At 43.0% G+C, this 19,088-nt stretch overlaps 2 protein-coding genes and 1 long non-coding RNA gene across 4 annotated transcripts in view; 1 reads left to right on the top strand and 2 right to left on the bottom strand.

Moving 5' to 3' along the window:
- The window catches only part of IGF2R (insulin like growth factor 2 receptor), a 55,261-nt gene extending 50,691 nt beyond the window's left edge, over positions 1-4,570 (bottom strand). For both annotated transcript variants that reach the window (XM_053972579.1, XM_053972580.1), the window contains exon 1: positions 4,465-4,570. In XM_053972579.1, the coding sequence (XP_053828554.1) occupies positions 4,465-4,568 (104 nt within the window). In that variant the 5' untranslated portion in view covers positions 4,569-4,570. The remainder of the gene's footprint in view (positions 1-4,464) is intronic.
- A 131-nt stretch (positions 4,571-4,701) lies between these two features.
- Positions 4,702-7,481, top strand: LOC128805021 (uncharacterized). Its single transcript, XR_008436245.1, has 2 exons — positions 4,702-5,201; positions 6,267-7,481. It is a non-coding gene; the product is annotated as an uncharacterized LOC128805021 (long non-coding RNA).
- A 9,448-nt stretch (positions 7,482-16,929) lies between these two features.
- MAS1 (MAS1 proto-oncogene, G protein-coupled receptor) lies at positions 16,930-17,919 on the bottom strand. The gene has a single exon (XM_053974442.1). The coding sequence runs from the start codon at positions 17,917-17,919 to the stop codon at positions 16,930-16,932; it is 990 nt and encodes a 329-aa protein (XP_053830417.1).
- Positions 17,920-19,088: the final 1,169 nt, after the last annotated feature.

The raw sequence follows: 19,088 nt of genomic DNA, 5'->3' as shown, positions 1-19,088 counted from the left end.
CATTTCTGGAGCAGTTCAAGGTCAGGGCTCAAACATGCTGTCTGCCCTGAATAAAACTGTCAAACAGTTCTTTTTGCTGAAACCACAACATGACGCTTGTTTTCTAATAAACCCAACTGCGAACTAGCCCACAATTAAGGGATGAAACATACACCCACGTTAATCCCCCCAGGGCAGGCTCTCCTGTCTCCCGCCAGTGTTGCTGGCCCAAGCACCTGACACAAGCTGGGCCCAGGGACTGTACTCTCTCAAAATTAACTCAGCAAAAACAACAGGTGCATGTGCATGTGCGTGGAGGGGGTACTGAGCCTGGCCAGTTCCCCGTCTGGCTCACAGTGGTTTCTGGCCATGCACCAGCAGTAGGAGGCACAGAAGGAGGCAGGGCCAGCTCAGACCACTGTCTAAAGCAGTTGTGCAAGCAAAGTCGAAATGAGTTTTTTGGGATAACCCTGCCTGAAGGTCAGCCTTTTCAGCTACCTAGCATTGTTCTTGAGACATTGAAACAATTACATGAAAAAAAAAAAAAATTAATCTAGTTCTCAGCAAGCTGCAACATCAAATCAGAACTCTGCTTTTTTTAACACATCAAAGAAGCAATATGAAAAAAATAACATGAGAAAGGGAAAAGCAAGCCTAGTTTACTTTGTGATGAGAAGCTGAGGCACTGAAGTTAAGCAAGGTGCAGAAGGCTAAGGCTAACTCCTGTCACAGCAAGGTGCATCCCAGCGCCAGAGCCACTTTGAGGCCTGTGCACTAGGGAACCACTTCAAATCAGCAGAGCACCAGAGAGACTACTGCCACCAATCTCCAACAATAGTTCAAGGGTTTTGGTTCTCAAACTGCTACCCAAGGGATGACTGCTGGGAAGAACAGTGCACCCTGCTCCAAACAGCTATAAAGCACAGTCGCAAAGAATCATGTGTGTCCTCTCAGGGGAACACACTGAAATAGCTCATTTTACTGAGGGGGTGTTACACAGATGACCTGGCAGAGAGACAAGGCAACCTACGACCACAGAGCTGGAAAGCACATCCACATGTGATTATGCATCCGCACGATTTTGTGCCCAGATGCTTCTCAGCTATCACAACACTGCAGAGATTAAACGAGTATCCAAAGCTCTTTACCAGCAGTTTCAACAAGCACAGTCTCAGGCAGGCAAGATCAGGAACAATTTCCAGAATAGCCACAGTTAATTTGAAGCTTGCAGCTCATTTGCCATAGAAATCACTATTAGATGCAACTACTCTTTTCACACAAATGTGTACAGTAAAGAAATCTCTACGTCAAAGCAAGCTCTCCTTACAGAAAATGAGAGCTTGAATGGCACAAAGTACAGACATCACTACGCCTCAAGAGCTTTTTAATGCATCCATACCCATGCAGAATTCTGCTCTAGCTCACCCATCCCCTTTTCCAGCTACCACGCACACTGTGTATCTTCAGGCAAGTTTTCCTGCGCGTGCATCATGCATGACAGCCTTTCAGCTACACAACAAGCTCTTCTGCTTTTTGCATCCAGGAGACATTTGATCTTTCATGCTGCACTCTAAACCACATCTATTACACCATTTCACAGAATGCTTAAGAAAAGGGCTAGAAATCTGAAGTTTAAGTACCTAAGACTATAGGAGGTGGCTCATGTGCTGAGTAATCACATTCAGACATTACAATGACAGCTTCCAGACACATAACACAACCAATCACATCAGTATTTAAGTCCAGTAATATCTTATTTATGACATCTCCCACTTAAATATGTCAAAGCACTTAATAGAGCTGAATGAATGCACCCAAAGGTCATCTCTCTGTACTCAGCATGTGCTTCTTCACCAAGGCCAAGCTTGGGGTTTCAAGCAGCACAGATGAGCACAGTTGTGGTTTCACAACAAAGGCTGAAAATTCAGTCTTTTGAATGAATAGAAGTTTAGGTACAGTCAGCTGTAGGAGTTGTGTTATTAAAAACTACACATTTAACATAAAATAGAATTTACTTACAACCCTATAATTGGAAGTCTGTGTAATAGCAATCCTGTGTTGTACAGAAGTTTGAGATTCACTTACATCCATAAGTCTAAAAATCATTGAAGTTATGCACCAGGTCCTATCCTTGCAAGGGGGCAAAAACATCACTAGTCATTAAATCACCTCTCATCCAGTATAGATTTTCAGGCAAAACAGCCCACAGAGGAGGCAGTTTGTATTTGTTGTTCTACCATCACACTCAAAACATATTCTGGATTTTTTTTTAGAAAGAAAGGAAAATTACACTCCAACTTTTGCAGTGTTATGTAGAAGGTGAACTCAAACTGTCAAGATTTCTTTTGAAGTAGATGGACTTAAATAACATGTCACAAAATTAACTCTAATTCCAGAATTTTTCCTGCATCGTAACATGAAAGATATAAGGGGAAGAAGAAAATCTGGAAGAGACCAAACCAGCCAGTAACTTCCTGTATCCACCCAGTTCCCTGTACTCTTTTCCAGGTACTCATACTGCAGCAATCCTGGAGAAACCTCTACATAGAAGATAAAAAAAGAATTCCAACTGCAAGTCACATGACAGCCACAGTCAGCTGTCGGAGCACACAAGAACAAAGGAGAAAGCATAACCAAATCAGTGACTGAAACCATGCCATTAGACAAAGTTTCAGAGAATGAAAGCTTTTCTTCTTTCCCGAGACCATCCAAGCATAGCAGCAGTAAGGCTACACAAACCAAACAATGAAAACCTCCAACTCAAGTTTAAGTAGCCTCATGCCACAGTTCTTGTGCAAAACAGTTTTGACACCTTTCCTCCTCCCTGCAAAACAGCTTTCCTACTCTTACTTAAAGGAGAGCCAGTGCCTCTTCTAATCCCCAGCAATTTCCTTCTTTGCCCATCTTCTGACATTCACACACCAGACGCAACAGCTGCTGCAGTTTCACCAGCCCTATTACAGCACACAAAACCCAGGACACTGTTTTCTTAATGGCTGTAAAACAAATAAAAACCTTGTTTTAAGCCAAAAAAAAAAAAATAGGTAGGTCAGGGACTTGTCCTGCACAACAACATTGCAACTTTTGGCTGAGAAATCCACCAGTAGTGTGTTTGCATTGCCTGCATCATTCCTCACTTGGTAAAGTTTTTTCGCAACTGTACCAAAAAAGAAGACACTTCACCACTGAACGCCATGGGGACTTCCCACCTACTAGAGCACAAGTTCTTATTTTTTCTTTTACCCTTCAAGGATTACTGGATATAAATCCTTCAAAGCAGTTTTTTCCCCACCATGGCACAACAGCAAATACATGTTTTTGAAGCAGTCCATCTTAAAAGGAAACCTGCTGATTGTGCTATCTACATGGAAATTATTTCCACTTGCCAGTAACAAAATGAAACCAGCTTAAGTAATTTGCATCCAAAATGAGACTGCACGTCTCTCCATAACACTCTCAAATATTCCTCTAGTCACAGACACACAACAAAGCCAAGAAAAAAAGAAAAAAAACCAAACCAAAACAAAAAACCCACCACCAACAAAAATCACTCATCAGAGTAGCTAAATTCCTTCCAAAAGCTACACGATAGTTTCTCATTTCTGTCTCAATTCTGCAATCAGGGTGGTCATCTGACAAAACCACTTTTTGCCACCCTCATGGATTATTCTTGCAAGCCAACCTTTCCCCCCCCTTTTTTCATCATTTAATAGTATCATATCCCAGAGTCTGCAAGGTGGACAGCCCATTGCCTCCAGTGATCCAACCTCTGCCGTTAGTGCTACATCCACCTGCTACACCGGTGCCTTCGCAGTGACACTGATTGAAATAATGTGTCCTTGTATGTATCCTGCATATTCCATCTAAATAATTAAGAAATTAAGACTGGCAAGGTATTGGTGCTATATTAAATTCACGGCTGAAATGGGAGCAAAAAAACGTCAAGACATGAATAATGGTGACATCTCCACGTGCTAAGTTTCCCAAAACTTTCTTAATTCACCCGTAAGTAACCGAATGGCACATGGTGATATCCTTAGTAAGAGGCCAGCTCTCAAGTGACATCCCTTCCAAAGCAACAACACTTTGTGTTTTTCAGACTAAACCGACCACAGGCGCCTTGCATAGCGCAAGCCCACTCATCCTCTCACCCGCAGATTTCCTGTATCTGCGGAGATCCACGCAGAGAGCTCTCGCAGGGCACCGGCCCCTCAGCCGCCCCTCCAGGCTCCCAGCCCTGCTGCGCCTTCGCCATGGACCAGCCTCGGCCACGCGCCCGGGAACACGGCCGTCGCTTCCCCCGGAGCTCCCCGGCCTGACCCTTCCCGGGACGAGCGACCCATAGCCCGGGCGACCGGGCCCGCGCTGCCGAGTCCCGGTGCCGCGCTCCCGCGGGGAGCGGGAGCGGCACGAGCACCGAGATACACCCCCCACTCCCCGCACCGCCTTCTCCGGCCGCCCCATCGCGTCCCAGCGGCCGCCCACCTGCACAGGTCCTGGTAGGAGTCGGGGAGCGCCGCGGCGGCCGCCCCGGCGGGCGGGAGCAGCGCCAGGAGGGCGCCGAGCAGCAGCGAGGCCATGGGCGCCATGGGCCGGGCTGCCCCGGGACGTCAGGCGGCGCCGCCGCCGCGTCATGTGACCGCCGCGCGCCCCCGCCCCGGTCACGTGACCGCCGCCATGCGCGGGCACAGCGCTCACGTGATGCGCGCCCCGCGGCCCGTGCGGTGACACCGGGACACAGGGACACAGGGACACCGCCACACCGGGACACAGGGACACCGCTACACCGGGACACAGGGACACTGCCACACCGGGACACAGGGACACCGCCACACAGGGACACAGGGATACAGGGACACCGCCACACCGGGACACAGGGACACCGCTACACCGGGACACCGGGACACAGGGACACTGCCACACCGGGACACAGGGACACAGGGACACCTCCACACCGGGACACAGGGACACCGCCACACCGGGACACAGGGACACAGGGACACCGCCACACCGGCACCCCTGTCCCCGGCGCTGCGCCCGTGGCTGCTGTCCGGCCGGCTGAGGTGCGCGGGGGCTCGGCCCGTGGGGCGCACTGCCCCTGGGTTGGAATGTCCCGGAGCGTGTCCTACGGAGGGCAACAATTAAGGGACGGGAGCAAGTCTTAACAAGGACAGGTTGAGGGAGCTGGGCCTGGAGAAGAGACCTCGTCAATGTCTATAAGTGTCTTAAGGGGGAGCGCCAAGAGGATGCCTCCGGGCTCTCCTTGGTGGTGCCCAGCAATAGGCCAAGAGGCAACGGGCAGGAGCTGATGCACAGGAAGTTCCATCTGAACACGAGGAAGAACTTTTCTGTGCGGGTAACCACGCACTGCAGCAGGGTGCCCAGGGAGAGTGTGGGGTCTCCCTCACTGGAGATTCCGTCACTGGAATGATGTGGACACAATCCTGTGCCACGGGCTCTGGGACGACCCTACCTGAGCGGGGAGGTTGGACCAGATGACCCACTGCGGTCCCTTCTGACTTGAACCATTCTCTGATTCTGTGGCTTGGTGGTTGAATCAAAGAAATGCTGTTTGGAAAACATTAAGTGGGGTTTTAAATAAGTTATTCAAAATGTACAGTGAAATCTTGTGAGAGATCAGGAAATGAAACCCATTAGGGATGAAGGCTGAGGAGGCAATGACAGTGCTTAGTTGTCTGGCTGCAAAAATCATTACTGCAGCAGGGAGGCTGGTGTGGTGTAGAAATTACGCTCAATTCAAACAGAGGGCAGGAGGGGAGGCTTGCACAAGGCAGCAGCCTTGACAGCAGGAAGTGAAACACACACTGTCCTACCTCCACTGCCTACCTCCTGGCCTACAGAAAAAAGTGATCTAGCCTGGAGCTTACATAATTATTTCCAAGATTTAGCAAATTTTTACTGCAGCATAAAGATTGAAAAGGGAATTAATTAGCAGTAAATTTTTATGAAAGTGCAGTTAAGATGAAAAGCGCCTTTGAGAGTGGTAAGAGGCATAAGGGTGGGAGAGAGAAAGAAAATTAAAAGTTACACTCATTAAACAGACAGTTGTCTTATGTGAAGAAATCCCGTTCTCTAATTATGAATACTTTCCAAAAGCCATTTGCGCAAAAAAACCCAGAAAAAGGCCTAAAACTGAAATAGTTTTTCTTGCCCCATTCCCTAGCATCCATGAGAATGAGACAGCACTGCAGATCTGCCTCTCAGGCAGTTCAGCGTGATTCCAGGCTGCCCTGATCTCCTTTTCCTCTCTTTTCTCTCAGATACAGCCCACCTTTCTGGTAGTGTTAGCTCTGCAGCAGGGCAGTCAGCTGGCTGAAGATGCTGCTCTGGCTGAAAGCTGGCATACTATTCTGGTTGTTTCATGCACATTTGCAGATGAACCTGTCACCTGACTTACTAGGCTCGCTGCATATCTGCACAAACAGCACCACCAGCTCCAGAAGGGGCAGAGGAACTGCAGAAAAAGAATTCATAAAAGGGACTCAGGAGATGCTATTGTCCTCTACAGTTTTCTACTACAATATAATGGATTATTGTCAATTCTTTGTCTTTTGTTTTAACCTTCAGTGGATTCCTGAAAGTTCCAAATCTGATTACCCAAGAATCTCTGTTGTCTGCCTTTAAGACTCCAGCCTGTATAGTTTAAAGAGAAGCTTGATAACACCAAATCAAAGGCTCAAAAAAACAAAAGCAGTCGACAAAAAGAATACTTGATCTGTTATTTCTGTGGTTATGTTTCTTAAACTTCGCTGCTTTGCTAGCAGGACTGGCATCACTTGCTTGACACAGAGCAGTGCAGGTAGAAAAGACTTGGTGGAAATCCAATCTCTGCTTACCAACTTCAATTAAAAATGAATCAGCCAGGAAATTCACTGCAGACAGCAGAGCAGGCAGACATTCTGTAGCTGCTGACCTTATTAGCTACCCAGGTTTCTGCAAATAGAGCTTTATCCCTGAAATTTTCTTTGTGTAGATTTAAGTCCCTGAGTGACTCCACTGAAGACAATGTGACAGCTCACCTTGGTAACATTAGGAATACAATAATTATTGCAGTGTCAGGGCCTGGCAGTGCAGAAACAGTTAATTCCAGTTATCTGGTAAGAGCTAACTCAAAGTTGTTTACTGACAAAAGAATGAAGACGTTTAGAGTGGCATTCTTCACTTTTGGTACTGCTGTGAATGCTTAGGCCTTTATATTTGCACAAGACTTCAGAGCAGTTTCTTTGCATACAGAGGAAAGTATGTGAACAGCTTTCTAGCAAGAAGGAAAGAAATTGAAATACCTGGAAGAAAAATACCAGTTAGAAAGGAAAAGGAACAAACCAGAAATTCTTCTTTCATCTGCTGTGCTAATACATAAGCATAAACCTAACAATAAACCAATGTTGCAACACAGCAAGGGTGCTGCAGAAATACTGAAATACACAATGTAAGTGCAAATGCCTTTAAAATAAAATGAAGTAAAAGTTTACAAGTTCCAATCATGTGACTGTTTCCATTTACTACATATTTTCCTTAGCCTTCATAATCTGGTGGATGCAGCAGTTCCATCAAGATTCATGGACTTTCTGCCATGCTTAAAGCTAGCTACATGCAATAGAAATTGTCAGGAGCTATGTTAGTCATTTTTATAGCCTAAACTATGTTTTGCAAATAGCCCATAAGAATATGCCATTCTGAGTATGATTTATAAAGTATTTACCTCCCATGCTTAATCATACTGGCATCTCAGCTAACCATGTACCATGGCAGAGTGTTAAAATATTCTGAAATTATGTCATTGTCTTAATCTTACCTTTTCCTTTCCCTCAGGAGAAGTTCAGCACAATGGCTGCTAGTTATGTGGAGTAAATCCCAGTACACCTGAAAGCTGTGCTGCAATTTCCATGTTATGGGTGGTTTTCAGTAGGCACAGTGTCATGAATAACTGATGGTACACAGGTCTCCTCCAGGATTCTTCTTTTCATCTTGCTAGGTGTCAAATATCGCATCAATTTTTGTTCTTCTGGCTCACACTCTTGCTTCATGTGGCCACCATCAGGTGTGCAGGTCAGGCTGGCTGAGAGGCAGCTCACTTTTACTGCTACTCTCTCAGTTCCCTTTAACACTCACATCTGATCTCTATTTTTTTTTTCAGTAATTGGAACAAAAATTTTTTCTGCATCCAGAGCTGTTTTTACTTTTGATTGTGGGAAATTCCTTATCCTGTGAGGTCTGGACAGTTTCTTTCTATCTGTCTGTAAGCTTATGTTGAAGTAATTACTTTTATACTTCATGGAAACTTCATAAGGCTCTTTTGTGGAGCTGTGCAGTTTTTCAGAAAGCACAGATGTGCCACTCACAGGTTAGTTTCCTTTTCTTTCCTGTTCTCTTGCTTGCTATTCTGCACTTCAGTCTTCCTAATATGACTCCCATTGCCATTACTTCTGAATGTTCCTTATTCTTTTTGCTGCTTGTTTCTAATGCTTTCTACTTCTTTCTGTTCTACATCTACTCTCCTTAGCATTTTTAAAGGCAAGCTCTTGATAAGAGCTACCTTCTGATTTGTTGTGATGAGTTATCCTGCTTTATAACAATTGAGGAAAACAGTCCCTGATGACCTTGTTTTGCAGACTTAGGTTTAGGCTTCCCAATGCAGTTAGGGAGATAATTAATGACATTTCCTAATCTAGATGGTACTGTTCAATGATACTGTAAAAGAATGTCAGCTTTGTCTGAACACTTTGACTTTATGTGAAATCTTTGTCTTGTTGGGAAAGTCCTTACGTGCTGTATTCGGTGTTTGCACTGAAAAGGGCGCTGTTTTGTGCTGTGGCTTAGAAGCTTAGTGTTGATAATATAGAGATGTTTTGGTTATTGCTGAGCAGCAATAACCAGCATCAAGGTCTTTTCTGCCTCTCTCATCCCTCCCCCCTCCGACACCACCACCAAGAGGGCTGGGGTACACCGGCTGTTGGGAGGGGACACAGCTGGGACAACCAACCCCAACTGACCACAGGGATATCCCACACCACACAGCATCATGCTCGCAGGTAGAGCTGGGGGAAGAAGGAGGAAGGGGGGGATGTTTGAGGTGACAGTGTTTGTCTTCCCAACTCACTGTTGCACATGATGCAGTCCAACCTTCCTGGGGATGACTGAACACCTCTCTGCCTATGGGCAGCAGTGAATGAATGCCGTGTTCACTTTACTTGTGGCATGGCTTCTTCTTTCCCTATTAAATTGTCTTTATCTCAGCCTACAAGTTTTCTCACTTTTACCCTTCCAGTTCTCACCTGAAAGAGAGAGTAAGTGGCTCATGGGTCTTGGTTGCCAGCTGGGTCTGAACCACAGCACTAACCTAGAGCGATGCCTAAAGCTGGAAACAGCTGTGGATCCTTGGCTGGAAGAAGTGCAAGCTGGTACAGGATATGTAAAGACCACTTTTTTACCATGGCAAAAACCTGCAGATATCTCGTGCGGAGCTGAAGTGAAAAAATGAATCATCTGGAAGTCTTACTACTTCGTCATGTTGTATTTTTATTGTAAGACAATAGGCAACTTTTCTTTTTCTAGTTCAGTAGTTATTTCACCTAATTCAGTAGTATTATGTAAGGAAACATGTTGTCATCTGTTCCTTCTTGATTGTTACAAGGTAGCTGATAAATTTCTGGTTTGCTGTATTTTTCCTGGTTCTTTGTAATGGGAAATTACAAAGAAAAAGAAATTCTTTTTTCCTATGTAGACAAATGGCACCAAAATCAAAATGCTATTTTCAACATCACACTTAAAAATTTACAAACTTCACACACAACAGAGAAATTACCAAACTGGTTTTGTTTAAAGCATCAAGGCTCAACCTACATTTTCTTTCTTCCTAGTCGCCTCAGGGGAAAAGAACTGAACAAGAAATTTCTTGCATAATGTGATATTTGTGGAGGACTAAAATATGTGGTATACTTTATTCAGGTGATTCTTCTAGATTCCCTTGCTAGAATTTGTTGATATATTCTGATGATTCATTTATATATTCTGTCCATGCATATGTATCTGCTTTTATAGCCACATTCATAAATAGGTTTAGGCCAGTATTAAACTTCTTCTAGGCATGCATTTTATTTCCATTACATTTGTCTGTAAAGCATTTTAAGATATCCAAAGTAGAAGAAAGAAGTGTACATATTAACTTACTTAGAAGAAAAGTAACAATCCTTTTTTTTTAATAGATACCATGTTGCCCTAGATGTTTTATATTCACAAATTGCTGAAGGAGATAGGGTAGAGAAAAATAAGTGTCAGTATACACATGAAGGCCCAGGTAAACCATTACAGTATTGAATAAATGGTTCAATTAGAGATTCACAGTAGATCATAAAAACCGGTTGCACATGTGGATCACAAGACAAGAAGGAGATCTCCATACTGCACAGTTTTGAATCTGTGATATTACCATCTGAAGTGCAGTAATCCAGATTTTCCTTTTCTTTTTTTCAGTCAGAGCCAGAGTAAAATGAACAGAAAGTGTACAAATATGATAGTGAATGTGCTAAGAAGTATGCATCAGATAGACATGGAATGACAACTGTCTTAAAGAATTTTCTGGCATTTTTTCGTGTACTGACATGACATTTAAAGATATGATAGATGTTGCAGTGGGGAAGAAAATCTTTCAGGTCACCCTTACTGAATTGAATAAACATTGTAGTGGAAAAATTTCTAGCAATAAATACTGATATTATCAGTCAGCTATTGCCTTAGGAGCTGAAATAAAGTAATATTAGGAAATGCCATGTGTGTTCTCATCCAAAATAGGATAGAAGGTTTGTCCCACACAAGAGAGAAAATAGTTTTCTCTGATTATTATTTGCCTTAACTTTTCCTTCTCAGTGTTCTAATGTGTGCTCCAGTCTCAGAGCCTGCTCTCTGAAACAGGTGTTGGAGCTTTCTCATGAGCTAAGAATGACTTGTCTTTGAAGCCTTCAATAAAACTAGTTGGAGGGATTTTCTGTGTCTTTTCTTTCTTGCTGCTCCACACAAAGCAATAATGAGGAGACTGAGACTGTTTGATGATGAGCAGTGATGCTAAAAGCTTGTTGAGTCCTTTGGACAGTGTGTTTTGTTATCCCAGTGCTACAGGAGGGACATGATGTCATGAGTACGGCCAAGAGAAGAGCGTGATGGCTGCAGTGACTCTGAATAGACAGGGTAGGAGGGATCAAATATCTGCAGAATTTTACAAGCCTTATGTGAATGCTGAAACTGGAGGGAAGTATAAGTGGAGTACACAGCAGGAAACTCAGGATGAATAGCAAGCTGAGAGATGCATGGCATGTATCTCATTGTGTCTGCCCAGGGAGTTAAAATAGCTGTGCTGTAGGCTTGAAGTCTCCTGCCACAGGGACTAAACAAGGGAGAACCCACAGGCTGGCACATGCAGTGGCTGGATGATGCTTTAGGAGGTGACATCAAATCCAGACACAGAAAAGTACAGAGAAAAGTTTCTCCACACTGAATCCTGCTAAGAAACAGAGGTCAGTGTCGTACTGAAATGCTATATATGCTAACAGATAAATGAACCAGAAGAGAGGTGATAATATGAAGAATATAATTATTGAGCAGAGCTATATTTACAGAGGACCTCAGCCAGGCCGAGGCTAGCAATAGAGATGTTGTTTACTGTTCAGACACTGGTCTGACAGGCTCAGCCTGTCCCCTGGCTAAGGGCAGGTCCATTCCAGGCCAAGCCCAGGGAAAGAAAAAAAAAATCAAAATTAGTCAAACAAAAATTATTGGTTGTATATATTTATTTTCACAAAATAATTACATTTTGCTGTAGCATCTAATTGAGTATAGTCATTGAGCTTAGCATATGTGTTCATTGGAAATACTTGACTTGTAACAAAGAGAACTTTTTTCCTATAAATAATATAAAAAAATTATATCTGAAACACAGATGTCACTCTTTGAGTTAAAAAATGAATCCAGATAGACCAAACCCTCCTCTAATGCATTTAAGCAAATGGGGTTTTTGTTCTAAGATAGAACAGTGGTACCAAGGTGTTCACTCCATCTCCTGTACATAACTGTTAAGTTTCACATCTCTTTGTAGACTATACCTAAAAATACTGATTCTATAAATATTTTAATTTATTCTTTACCTCAAATATCTGTTAACTTGTATCATTAAAATTGCTATCTATTTGTTACAATGTCCAATTTTCAAGAGCCGTATTTTTTATAAAGCAAATTCTTAACAGGAGAAATAAATAATTAAAAGTTACTCCAATTCCAGAGATGCTTTGTATCCAGAGGGGAAAAAAAAAGTGTGCTCTAAAAGAAAAAAAAAACTAGTTGCTTTGTATTGCATCTTGCTTAGTGGTCTTAGAATGATGGAATCCAAGGTAAGAATTTCATTCTCCTATTCCTGAAGACAATCCTTCAGAATAACCATGAAATACTTCTGTGGAGGTGTTGAAGACATAGAAAATTTGTACGGCTTCCATGGAGGTCAGATGTTTTTGTTGAAGAGAAATCCACTGAAAGTTACCAAGTGTAAAGATTTCTAGACCACAGTGTTTCTGAGCTGATAACTGTTGAAGGCTTGGAGAGGATGAGAAAGAAGCATGATACGTGTTTGCTCTGTTCCTTCTCCTCTGTAGGCATCTGCTTGTGAACACTGCTGGAGACAGGATTTGGGGCCAGATGGATACAGCCACAGCCACTCCCTCCCCTTTCCTACCCTTCATATTTCTGAAACTGAAGCAAGGACTCTAGAAATACTTAACTAAACCAGCAGCAGGTCTAGTCTTGTGTATTTAATGAGGCAAGAGTCCAGTTTGGAGAAAAAAATAGGTTGCAATCATATAATTAAAAATGGAATGTTATATGCAAGGAAGAAGTATTAGAATCATGCAGGCTATCTCAGTACCTCTTCTTTGAATTCAAAGTTTTGCGCCGATAATACTTTTGTTTGAATGTGGATCCTGATGCTTCATCTTTTAGGCTTGTATGAGTCAACTGGAAAAGAAAGTAATTCCATGTGGACATCACACAAGTGCCTGGGCAACCAAATAGAAAGCAAACTGGCTTTCCAGTTGGATGGATTGCCAGAAACCCTGTGCAGTGGATTTTAATGAATTATTTCTGCATGGAGTTGGGAAGAGAAGTTGGGAAGAGAAGGTACACAAATGGCAGGCAGCATTGTATGGTGTGAGCTACACACCAGCTCACTCTGACTTTCTGCTTTCCCTTGACTTGGTGCCATCTGAAAGTATCTTCTGCTGGCCAGTGCCATCACTGCAAAGTCTGTTCATAAAACCCAGTGTGTGGATCATGCTCTCCCTGAGACTGGCACAGCGGGAGGACTTGAGAAGGAGTCTCTCTGAGGTGCATGCAGAGCCAGACAATCTATCTAGGATTTTTGGAGGACCCTGCAAAGGAACTGTCCCTCTTACTCTCACTCCACAAAGTGACCTGAGGAATTTTACCAGGGAATGCTGTGGACTTGTGGATTGTTCTCATGCTGGGAAAGGGGGGTTTGTTGTTTGCAGCAACCAGTACAACTGAGAAGCATTTCAGCTTCCCTTAGAGGATTTCCCAGGGTATGCTCCAGGCTAGAAGTAAACTGGGCAATATCATGTTCCTCACCTCTCTATCCTTGTTGCCACAAGGACTGTTCACAAAGTCTGTGAGTTATAGAGGAAAGTTGCTGCATAAACTCATCACATCATTTTGGGCCTGAAACAGCAGCCTGCCCCATATCATCCTCTTCACCCAGTGAGTAGCTACAAGAGCAATAACTCTTCTGTGTCTACGGAAGTGACTTCTCTCCTTGTATTTCTAGTCACACTTTTACATCCCACAATATTCATTAGTATCAAGTTGATCAGAAGCCTGGTAAAGAGAGGTTTAACAAAGCAAGATCTATGCTGGACATTACTTTCCTGAATAATTCGTTGCTTCGCAGCACAGCAAAATTACATCCTTATTGCCCCAGACATTACAAGAGATAACCAAGAGATAGTTGCTGTTCTGAAGTGCCTGTAGTACAAATGTGAAAGCACAACACTGGAGGCAAAATAATACAACTCATTTTATCGGTAGGAAAGAGTGGTACAGAAAAATTAGATGCCAATATTGCATGAAAATAGAACTCTCATCTCTAAAACTCCATAGCTAGTACCTGGCCCACAAGACAACCTTTCCTGATCTGGGCCACTAAAGAGTGCCTAAACCATCTGATCTGCACAGTGGTATTCCAGTCTCTCCCACAGTTGCAAATAATTTTTAAAAATGCAAGCTGGTGGAGAATCACATCCTTGTTGTGCAACATTGTCACATTTTCCCTGTCTTGGGGTTTGTTTGGTTTTTTTTTAATCATGGAATCATGTGCTTATTAGTTCCCCTTGTACTGCAGCCTGTCTGCACAGAGAACAGTCACCAGGTGCTATGATAAGGAAGAAAGAACATCCCTAAGTTATTTTTATCTATCCACTGGAAAATATTAATAATTTTTCAACTGTTAGATGTTAATTCTTCTTTGTCCTGGATGTTCATCTCATGCTGAGTGTTAATTTTTGTTGCTCTGTGAACTGATCTATGGATTGTTGTCCAAAATCTGAAACATTTGGAGGCATGGCCAGGTGAAAAGCAGTAAGAAGCAAAAAGTCCTAGAGCACCTATTCAGCTCACAAGCATTCTGATTGCCCTGCTGCATATTATTGCCTCTTCAGATCTACTGCCCTGGCTGCCTGCATAGTGATCCTTAACCCAAGCCTGTTGTAATAATCTGGATATGTTTAAGCACTGTAAATCATATGCCTTGCCTCACCTGAATCACTCAGAGAAGTGGGTTACATGTGTGGTTATAGCAGAAGCACGTGTTGAAGATGCTTCCTGCAATGCTGCCCCTCTCTCTGGTTCTCTGTGTGATTATTGTAAAGGGTTTTGAGGTAAGGGTAAGGAACAGCTTTAAAGGAAAGTCTGGGGGTTTTTAAGTCAGGGCTAGATCTTCCCTAGTAGTTAAGTTTATGGCATTCATCAGTGTTGACAAATTTCCCGACAGTCCCCCAGCCCTCAGCAGCTGCGTGCACACACACGACACTTGTACGTGGATATCACACTGACTTTTCCCCCGGCCCTCCCTCACAAGGTGTCCACAGACACCCTCTCCTGCACTCCCCATCGACAATGGGGTGCAGGTCAGCTGATGTGTCATTCCAGCAGCACAGTAGATCTCTGCCCTAAGAGAGAAGCAGATGCCACTCATCTACTGCCTGAACCAGTAGAGGTGACAAGCCTGGGACTGGAGTTTCAAAGACAGAAACTGGGACAGGGGGAGGGGCTGTCACAGATAAAGGTTTTGATAGAGTGAGGGACTCAGGAAGATGTAGGAGTAACCTCTTCCTTCTCCCAAGTCTTCTACAATGGCACAATGCAATGCTTTAATGTAAGGAGGAAGGTGTAGAAAGAACATTTACCTTTCTGAGATCTTTTTTCTACATGAATTCCCATCCAATCCTCTGTCTAAACCTACAATCTTCCTTGTTCCAGGACTGGCAATCTTTCAACAAAGGAGGGGTGGGTTGTATTTTTCTTTCCCCAGTTAGCTATTAAGTGTGCCAATGGAAACTTGGCGGGAAGCTGAAGATGCTGCTTTTGCTTGTGAGGGGAGGTCTCAGTTCCTGCTGAATTTGGAGCTCCATGGGGGCCAGAAGCAAATGTGTGTCTCTTTGAAAGTGCCACAGTGCTCTGTCTCACAAGATCTCCCATGTTCTGTGTGGTAAAGCTCATCTGGCCCCATCATTTCTTTCCTGTTGTCCTCTGCACTCTGCAGCTTGGCTATAGTTGGGCAAGTGACCCTGGGAATTAAACTCCACAAAATACCAGCCCCAGTACCCTGGCGTACAACAGATGGAGGCAGGCAGCTGGAACAGTGTGGCTGGTGTGTGGCTCCAGTCATTCATTGTGTGAGGCACCTTTCTTTTTTCTGTTTTTCCAAAGCTGGTTGTTATAAAACAGAGAAGCCACACAGAGAATATACATTCTCCAAAGAGATAAATACTACATATGTGGCTGGGACAGCAAATATTGGGACTGACTTTCTCATAGACTCCTTGAATATCTAAACATACAGGAATGCTGACATTTTTGGGGATAAGCCCGCCCCACCCTTCATAATTAAGGCAAAAGCCCTCTGTGAGTTGGCAACATCACTGTGTTGCCAGATACTCCTATGTGTCAAGTACCGAATTATCCAAGGACTCAGAGACATCTCGGTGTCAGTGGAAATTATGCAACACATACTTTGAAAACAAATTCTGAAGTTTAACAACAGATTAATTAGGCCATTTAACATATACTTAAATGTCTTGCTTAGATTGAAGTTACACCGTATGTGCTTGGCTATGTATGGGGACTTACTGTCACACGTGGATTTCTTCCTCTGTTTCCCCCAGGGAGCAGCTCTTTTGCGCACTTAAGCGAGCTGGAAACAGTTGAAATTAAATCCCAGTATGTAATGTGAATCCTGCGTTTAGTGGGTTTGACTTTTAAAAATGTGAACGCACACAGGCCCTGATGACTTCAATAGCATTTATGGGTGCTCGGTGCTTTTATAAATGTCACACTATTTATAACATATTTCTGTGTCCTTTTTTTATATTCTCTGTTGGCATATCTGTTTTTCACTGTGGTTTCTTTGATTGGTATAGTCACATCAGGATGTAGCATGTGTTTGAATAATTAAGAAAATACAAATTAAAAAAAAAAAAAAACCAAATAAAAGTTATCTTTATTCTAGTCCATGTTTTTCCACTGCTCAACCACCAAAGATAACAATACCATTTCACCTCCGCTTTTTACATTCTATGAAAAATACTTTTAGTTTTGCAGTGGTTTATTAAACGTTCCACATCCAATTATTTGCCCCTAGAGTTTCCCTCCTAAGCTTTAGAAAATTGTTTCAGCTATATCCAAACTCATGCCAACTTCCTGGCTTCTTGGCCGCAAGCCATCAGTGAGAGCTCTGCTAAGAACCACTTTGAGGCTCTCCTTGAACCTGTTCTTCTTGCTGCTTCCTACAAAGAAGTAAACCAGGGGGTTGATGCTACTGTTAACGGTGGAGAGAACAATGGTGACGTGGTTCTGCTGGCTGAGCAAAGATGACCAGTGGTGGTAATTCAGAAGATACAACAGCCTCATAGGCATGGCAAAGATGAGGAAGACAATGACTGTGACCACAATGATGATGTAGAGCTTTGACGAATGAGGTCTCAGGGAGTTACGGTGAATCCTGATAACCAAGATCAGGCTGGACAGAATCATTAGAGGAATGAAGATCATGAAAGTCAGGATCCATGTGAAGATGAGCAGTGCTTGGCAATGGTTGCCGTCGTCAAATTGTTCCTTGGTTGAATCATCTTTGCATGCTAAATATTCGGCTACTGTCATGAAAAAAGACAGAGTCCACAGAATCGCACACACAACTGCCGATTGGTGCTGTGACCGGTGGCATCGGTACCAGATGGGGTAAACAATAGACAGACACCTCTCAATACTGATGGCTGTCAGGAGATAGAGACCAGTATTATAGCCAAGAAGGAAGACAATAGATAGTGTGGTGGTTACATAATAGTAAAAACCATATGCAAATCCAAAGCCAGCAATGTACTCAATTGACAGAATAAACGTACAAAGCAGTAAGGAGATATCAGCAATGGACAAGTGTGTGATGTACGCAGTGAATGGGTTTCTTTTGATCTGGAAGCAGAGGCACCAGAGGACAATTCCATTTTCACAAAAACCCAGGAAGGAGATGATCATAATTACCCAAAGTGGGGTCAATATCTCCCAGACCCTTTCCTGTGTAGAAATGTTTCTGTGCATTGAGATGTTCTCTGTGCCTTCGCTGGGATGAAACGTTATGTTTGACTCATCCATGGGGAAAGCTCAAGTTTGGATAGCACAGCTCTTCCTTCTGTAAATATGTATAAAAATATACTGTGAGCATTGTGTGCTCCTCCCCTCCCCCTTTTCCTTCTGTTTTGTGGACCCTCAATTTCTGCTCTTATATGAAGGCCTTGGAAAAAGGAACCAAATTTGATATACTGATGCTACCTAAAACCCAGTTAGAACTGCTCTTGGCAATGTTAAAGATCACTAAGCCCATCATGCTAGCAGAAATCCTGACCCGCCTTCTCCGAGGGGCTCAGCCTGTTAGTGCTAAACCACAGCTAAAGAGATTCTCTTAAAGAGCTCTTGGACAAGCAATGTCCCCATCACATTGCACAGTTTCATTATATAGTCGTGACAAAAGGCATTGGTAGCTCTTGTTAGAGCACTAGATTGTTCCCAGAGAGGTCTCTTCAGTTCCTCTTGAAGTTAATGGCATTAATTTTAAGTTAAACTTATGTATTTCAAGTGAACTTTGCTCATAGGTTTTTTTGGTTTAAAAAAAAAACATTGATACCAACATCAGTTTTCCAGAAAGGGATTTAATTAAGTAAAAATAATTTGTAGTTATTCAGCATTGTATTTCCTCCAAGTACAGAGGTGGAGGGAAGGCAAAATGGCACTGTTTTGAGAGAGCAATTTCTTACCTGCTTTAAGTGCCATTTATCACAGCATAACATAATTTAAACATGTTCACACACTCTAAACACTTAACATGACTGCAGATATCTTGCAAGCATAATAAATCTAACCCATCACGAGGAGATGTTGTTCATCACATTGTGTTCATCATCATCATCATCACCACAATCTGTTCAGATCCCCTGCCATTGTTATAATGGTTTTAACTGTTGTTTTGCTGAGTTATGGGGTAACGTCTCCTTTTGTAAGTCTCCTTTTATCTCAAAACAGAGAGTTGGTAGCATTGGCTTCTGCTGATTTTCATACAAATATTTCACACCCCATTCCCTGTTAACTTCCCAGCTGCCCTGTGATGATACACAGTCACATTCAGGACACTTTTGGATTTATTGATGTTAACAGGGACTAACTGTTGACAATAAGCTTACCTAGCTGACATGGTTCATCCATATAAGTTACCTTGTTCATTAACATGAAATTTACCTGTACTGTTAAGTAACTGTAGTTAAGAGCAT

The sequence above is a fragment of the Vidua macroura genome, chromosome 3 (assembly GCF_024509145.1).
Source record: "Vidua macroura isolate BioBank_ID:100142 chromosome 3, ASM2450914v1, whole genome shotgun sequence".
Classification (NCBI taxonomy): Eukaryota; Metazoa; Chordata; class Aves; order Passeriformes; family Viduidae; genus Vidua; species Vidua macroura.
The sequence above is the reverse complement of the archived record's forward strand: the minus strand, read 5'-3'. Positions and strand labels throughout refer to the sequence as shown.